General features: G+C 32.7%; 2 protein-coding genes across 3 annotated transcripts in view; both read left to right on the top strand.

Moving 5' to 3' along the window:
- Window positions 1-1,188, top strand: part of LOC118734297 (zinc finger CCCH domain-containing protein 18) — a 214,910-nt gene extending 213,722 nt beyond the window's left edge. For both annotated transcript variants that reach the window (XM_036464013.1, XM_036464012.1), the window contains one exon: window positions 987-1,188. In XM_036464013.1, the coding sequence (XP_036319906.1) occupies window positions 987-1,186 (200 nt within the window). In that variant the 3' untranslated portion in view covers window positions 1,187-1,188. The remainder of the gene's footprint in view (window positions 1-986) is intronic.
- Window positions 1,189-5,935: 4,747 nt separating this feature from the next.
- LOC118734817 (putative nuclease HARBI1) lies at window positions 5,936-6,677 on the top strand. Its single transcript, XM_036464499.1, has 3 exons — window positions 5,936-6,000; window positions 6,075-6,219; window positions 6,287-6,677. The coding sequence occupies exons 1-3, from the start codon at window positions 5,941-5,943 to the stop codon at window positions 6,469-6,471; spliced, it is 390 nt and encodes a 129-aa protein (XP_036320392.1). The 5' UTR covers window positions 5,936-5,940; the 3' UTR covers window positions 6,472-6,677.
- The last annotated feature ends 724 nt before the right edge of the window (window positions 6,678-7,401 follow it).

Consider the following 7,401-nt stretch of genomic DNA (forward strand, 5'->3'; position numbering starts at 1 on the left):
GCCACTTTGGTAAAATGCTACCAAAATTGGTAACTTTTATTCTCTCTGGTAATTTGGTGACTTCCGATCTCATTTGGTAACTTTCAGGCTAAATACCGAAAAACCTTAAAATATTTTACAATATCTGCGACAAAGCTACATAAACGTAGCTAATTTCTTACGAAGTGAATTTGTTTTTGATGATATATACGAAATTGTGAGTTATGTATGATTGGCGATATGTACAAACATATGTGCCACAAGGAGCTAAAGTCATGCGTTATTTCGAACCACCAAAAAAGATGAGAGATGCGATCAAATAATGTACATTCTTTTTTTAAATACCCCTTGTATTATAAATTCAAATAAAGAATGTTGTTATAAATATTATACAACATAAAGTTATTATAAACTTTGACACTTAAGTTTAAGATTTTTCAAAAAGTGTATTTAATCGATTTGGCAAGTGCAGAAATCATGTATGTATATACCTACATATGTAAACCTCTAGGCAACTTTTATACAATCTCGAAGGTGTAAGTAACGCCTATTGTTTATGTCAAAAGAAAAAAGGCTTTTAATACTTTTGGTAACTTTTTGGTAATATTTTTAAAATTTTTTGGTAAAATTTTCTCTTAAGTGTATGGCAACCGTGGTTGCAAACAATATCATTTTGAATATCGATGCTAATTAGTTGAAAGCAGGTGTATATTACTTACAAGGAAAGAAATAACTCCCTCCAATAATTTTGCCTATAGGTGGCGCATGAGATGAGGTAATTGCAAAACTCCTCGTACTCCTGGAAGTTTAGAAAAAGCACTTAGCACCTTTGCACTCTAAGCCGACGATTTGTAGTCATCATAACTTTTTTTTAATTATCTAATGAAAGGACCACGGTTAACTGCTAATTTATTAGGTACCTAATATTCTCTTGTTTAATTAAATTTGTATTGATTTCAATTTGGTACTAAAGAAAATGTGTGATTTGTTTTTTTTTTTTATTTCAGCTGAGCCAACTAAAAAGAGATCACCAATATCTATTGAGATTAAGAAGCAACCTACAGTAGGGGTATCGGCTCTCGCTTCATCACCTACACATTCAATAAATTCGGAAAAGGATTTGAAGAAGTCGCGTCGTGAGGAATTACTAAAGCAACTGCGCGCAGTAGAGGATGCAATTGCAAAAAAGAGATCTAAACTTAACTGATAGATAGATATGTCGCTACAATGATAAAAAAGGAATTAATAGATTAAAATTGTATTATTAACAAATATTTTATTGGTAAATACATTTGAAAGTGTATACAAAAGTATATTGGTCAAAACATTAAGGACGAACTCCAGTTAGAGCGGAGGTGATTATTTCCTACAGGCACAATACGATACTACCCATATCTACGCGATTCCACATAAAAATGCATCAAGTCGCAGAAATTATTCTGGGATGTTGCTGTTCAAAAATTTATATACAGTTGATATTTATTTCATTCCAAAAGTTCAAAACATTTTTTAATAAACAGCACTTTAATAGATTTCTGTATTCTATATAGAAAAAATCTCATACAGTATCAGGCGAAACATAAATATCTGATCTATGCTAATAATTGGTTACCTATAATATAACAAATTAAAATTATTCCGCATTATAAATAAATAAAATAAATATTGTTTTGTAAAAATATAAGCCTTTGTTTATTCAGTTGAAAAGGTTTTGGAAGTAGAGGAAATATCGCTTGTCTTCCGCAAGAGCATAATAATAAAAAAAAATTGTTTGACGTTAGCCCTCCATTAACGGTGTCTTAAAAAATTCATAAAAATTGTCTCTCATAAGATGGAAATTCGTCTTTCTTATAAACTCACTAAGGGAGTATTCGAGCTGCAATTAATGCGGCATTGTTACTTTTTATGAAATCGCATCACGTTCTACGCGAATATTTGGGCGACTGCGTACATGTTCCAATAACGCCGAAATTCAAAATGTTGACAATGTAAACTTTTCCAAAAAGCATCCGAAAAATTATTGAACCGCATCGCTAGAGTAATCAGCGCAACATAAAAAAAGTTGATGCTTTGTTTGTTTCTGGTTACCATTGGTGTTTTAGAAATGAAAAATTCCGATCATTGTTATATTAGATATTCAAAAAATGCAATGTATATACATACATATATGTAGGGTGGCAAAAAATAAAATAAAAAAATAATCTGTTTTTTTGTTATTTTTTGGCCTTTTTAACAATTATATTCAACAATTTTATAATGAGCTCGAGGCCACCGGCTTAGCACGGTGCATAGGCAACTGGCTGAGTCAGTGGGATCGTCGGTTCGAATCCTACTGAAAGAAGTCTGATGAGGAAATGTGGTGATTTCCGAAATAGCTATCACTTCTACCATTTTTTCAAATTATTGTTGCTTTTCCACAATAAATTTTCATTTAAAAAATGGCCTCGAGCTCATTATAAAATTGTTGAATATAATTGTTAAAAAGGCCAAAAAATAACAAAAAACAAATAACTTAAGGACGAGCACACCTAAAAGTTAAGCATTCTAAAAATAGAATTATTAGCACAAACCAACAACCACATGATCAAGTGAATTGCAGCGGAATAGCTGCGCTTGATTGTGTTGGCATAACAAAAATGAAAATAGTGGAAATAAGCAAACGATAATTTACAAGGCGTCTTAGCACGGTGCATAGGCAACTGGCTGAGTCAGTGGGATCGTCGGTTCGAATCCTACTGAAAGAAGTCTGATGAGGAAATGTGGTGATTTCCGAAATAGCTATCACTTCTACCATTTTTTCAAATTATTGTTGCTTTTCCCCAATAAATTTTCATTTAAAAAATGGCCTCGAGCTCATTATAAAATTGTTGAATAAAAAAATAATCGACTAATTAATCAAATGATTAATCACAAGGCAAAAAAATTAATTGAAATTAATTGCAATTATTGCGGAATAATCGATTAATCGAATTTTTAATGCAATTTTTTACAATGAGTATTCACAAAAACGCTTCTATAAAAAATTTCTAATTCTCTTGTTAATTAGCCTTAAATAAAATAAAACGAGTATTTTTCCCGGCGATAATTTATTGCACAGTGCTACAAAAAAGCATAAAGTAGAAATACCTGGGAAGTTATGTATATTTTCTGGTAGGTCTGTTCGAGTAAATCCAGAATCGAAATATGAATTTTGAATTTGGAGGAAAAAATAAAATCACAATAATAATAATAACAAAACATTTTTGAGTAGTATAGTCAAAAAAAAAATATTTTTGCAAAAACTTGATTTTTATAAAAAGTTTGATAACTTAGTAAACATCCATCTGACTTTTGAAAGTAAACACTCGTTTTACTCGTTATTAAATTTAGCTTTACAACCTCACCAAAGTTTGCAAAAAGTAAAAAAAATGTGTTTGGTGGGTAAATACACACAGATCTCATACAGTTTTTTTTATTCGCATGTATATCGTTCGAAAGGCCCAAGTTTCTTCGTTTTAAACCCGGCAATAAACCGAAACTCGGTTCGTACTGAACTAAGTCACAGGCTTATAAGTGCCGAAAAACCGCCTTTTTTTTAAGGGTAAATCAAGATTTTGGGGGTGTTTGGCAAATTTCAAATTTCGATTCTTGTTTTACTCGAAAAGACCTACCAGCAAATATACATAATAACTTCCCAGGTATTTTTTAGTGTCGCACAGTGTTATTTAACCAAATTTGCAAAAACAAAACTTTTGATAAGCGTTTTGTCACTAAGTGGTTGCGTTTCTCGGTGGCTGTGGCACCAGCTTTTAAAAAAGGCGCAGAGCAGGCACTAGGGTTTCCAAATTTTTTTAAAGATATTTATAGTACTTTTTCAAAAAAAATTGGAAAAATATAGTACACTTCAAATATAAGTAAAGTATTTTATTTAGAAGAAAAATAAAAATGGCGAACGAACTATATACGAAAAATTACGTTTGACCCTCCCAATTTTCAAACGAAACAGAAGAAACACAAAATTTTTGTAAATGGAAAATTAATTTTGTTCAGGAAAAACGTCAAACGTCATTTTTGGTATACATATATGTAGGGGCTTGTTCGAGTTGCAATCACAACCGCAGTGTTGCGCAAATTATTAAAGTATCACGTTCTGTGTGAATTTCTAGCAATGTATTATCAGTTGGGCAGTTGCAACAATGTTGCCATCTTTCATCAGTACGGCAGTAATGCCGCTTTTATTACGTGCCTCGAACAGGCCCTAGTTTGTTCACCATTTTTGCTTACAATCGAACGTAGAATTCGAAATGCCGTACACCTTTTTTGAAATTAAATTACTCAGCCCTAGTACACATACATTTTTTTCTCTTTCTTATGCATTTAAATATATATCTTTGCACTCTTGGCAGTTTTTAACAATTCATTGTTAAATATGAAAGTATTATATTTAGGGCTGTGCGATTATTCGATTACCCGAGCAAGTTGGTTAATCAGTTATTCGGTTAATCAATTACTCGAGCAATCAAGATTTTGATTATTCAAAACGATGATTAATCGAGTTAATTGAAATATTACTCAAAAAAATTAATTTTGCTCGTTAAAAGAGTTTGCTTTGGAAAATGCTTATTTTCTCTTTTACATTCTGTATATGGAAAAAATATGTAATTTTAATTTTTGAAAACAGATACGTTGTTTTCAAAGTATCAAGTAACTTCAACCACTTAATATGTAACTAGCCGGCCACGGATGCGCGAGGCTTCGCCACGCGCTGAATATATGCATATGTATGTACATTTACGAATTTGGAGAAAGAAATCTTATGTCATCAAGTACTGCGTTTATTATATACTTAAAAAATCTTGTCTACATCCGTTCAGCAGCGTGGTCAAAATATGTCGCCTTTATTTTATACTATGTATAGAAGATAGCAATTTTAAATAGGTGGCAACCTTGCTAAAAAAATAAAGTTTTTGTACATGCGAAGGCCATGCACTTTCATTTGGTATCTAATTTTTTTATCCAACGAACGGTGAAGATCTTATAGTTTTTAAACAGGTGGCAACCCCACTCAGAAAGATAATACATTACACATCTAGAGGCTAAGTCTTTTCATTTGACAGTGACGGTGCAGAACTGACGCCTGCGCTTATAAGGATTGAATATTCAGCCCATTCCGCTCCGCTAGAATCGAACTTAGGTATTCTGCGTTACGATCGAATCGAAAGAAGAAGAGGAAGAGAGAAAACATCTTTCGAAATCAGCTGTTTGCCTAGGAATGTGTGAAATCGAAACAAAAAGAAATATTTGCCACCAAATTATAGCAGCTTCAGAAGTTAAAATTTGTAAATATATTAAAATAACTAAATATATCTTACATTATTGTAATTTTAAAATAAAATTTCGTTTCTTCTTAAATTAAGTGGAAACATAGTCATGGAATCCATTGCCGCGGCATTATTGCTTGAAGAGGAGGACAACGCATCCCGGAATGCTGAGGTGAAAGAGGAAAGGCGGAGATTAAGAGATATGTGTGATCCTTTCCAAATGAGCCAAGAATTGTAAGAAATGCATGTGTAAAGTGCTAAGCTTAATAAAATTGGTTAACACTTTTAGATTCAAAAAGAACTTTCGACTTAACAAGGATGCTTTCAAGTATGTTTTGGATAATTTTGCAAGAGAAACTCAGCGAAAACCTTAACCTCTGTATCGCCGCTTAACCAAGTAGTGGCCGCGATAAGATTTTTTGCGGAGGGCAGTTACCAACACGGAGTTGGTGCAGACTATAAATGTCGGAATCAACAACCGTGTCAAAGTCACTGTCCAATTTTCTTGAAGTGATGCAACGAAATCATTGCCCTGAATGGATAAAATTTGAGCAGACTGAAGAGGGAAAAATACAAGTAAAACAGGAGTTTTATGCGAAGGCTGGCTCCCCAGGGGTCATCATGTGCGTTGATGGCACGCATAAAAGAATAATCAAGCCACATGAAGAACATTTTCTGTATTACAACAGAAAAGGATTTTTTTAGCATTAACGCTATGGTGGTGAGCATTATTTCAATTACATCAGTGCCGTAATTTGATTTAATTGGTTTCGCAAATTTAATTTCTATTTTCAGGTGTGCGATAACAAAATGCGTATAAGAAGCATTGATGTGAGATATCCCGGATGCAATCACGACTCGCATATATGGGGTTTGAGTAAGCTGCGATTTTATATGGAACGGCGATATCGGAAAGGTGAAAGAAACACCTGGTTGTTAGGTATTTATTTACTTGTGAAAGACGTGTGTATAACTCAGTTGTGAACAATGATCCCTTTTATTAACAGGCCATGCGGGGTATCCTTTGGAGCCCTGGCTTATGACTCCATATCGGTCTGTAAGTGAAGGCACCCAACAAAGCAATTACAACATGCGGCACTCCAGAACTAGAAATATAGTTTCTAGTATAGTTTCCGATGCTTGTTGGGTGCACGGGAACTGCATTACTCACCGCAAAAAGTCAGTCAAATAATAAACGTTGCTTGTGCACTTCACAACATTTGCATTCACTACAGAGTGGAAGATTTGAATGCAAATGAATTGGACTTTGAAATCCGTCAGGAGGCAGAAGAAGAACAAAGCAGTGATTCTAATTATGCTACCGTAGGTAATCGTATTAGAGACAACATACTTTCTTCTTTTTAAAAATTTACTAAAAACGGGTATAATAAAAAAGTAAAAAAAAGGTGTTTTCTTATGTAAATTCACTTTAATTTTATATAAAAAAAATAAATTGCATTCTGTACATTTATAAATAGTTAAAATAGTGTATATTAATTTAATATTTCAAAATAAATGGTATTCAGTGCATTTTACAATTTATGATTTATACTTATATATCACGGTGGGTATATGTATTTAATAAAAACAAAAAAAAATAAAGAAGATAAAAATTAAAAATTTTAGGTACAAGTTTCACAATGAAGTTCTTCAACATGTTTCAAGTTACTAATCAAGATTATAGTCTGGATGCTCCAGCCTTAGCATCTCCATTTTAATTTCAATTTTCCGCTTTAAAGTTCCTCCTTAATTTTGTTGTGCTGTTGCTCTTCCTGCCCGAGTGTCCAGATTTGGCGATTTCGCGCCAATTTGGCGATTTTTTTTTGGATATTTGCGCGTAAAAATTTAGGAAATCGCCATTGGCGATTTTTTCCCTTCAAATAAATTTTTCCGAATTATAAAAATATACAAAACTTAGTTTTCCACGATAATTTTACAGAAGAGGCTAATGAAGTACGTGTTAAACTTGACTTAACAATCATATTAAAAAACTGTCAGAAATGTTTAATCACCCTAATCGAAGAAATTTTGAAACGATTACCTAGTCAATCAAATACTTTTAAAAAAGCTTTGATTTTGTCAACAGAAAAGTGTGTGAATCACAAGATGGCGAGTTTCAGAG

This window comes from Rhagoletis pomonella, unplaced genomic scaffold (genome assembly GCF_013731165.1).
Source record: "Rhagoletis pomonella isolate Grant_MI unplaced genomic scaffold, Rhpom_1.0 Rhpom_scaffold_00002, whole genome shotgun sequence".
Lineage (NCBI taxonomy): Eukaryota > Metazoa > Arthropoda > Insecta > Diptera > Tephritidae > Rhagoletis > Rhagoletis pomonella.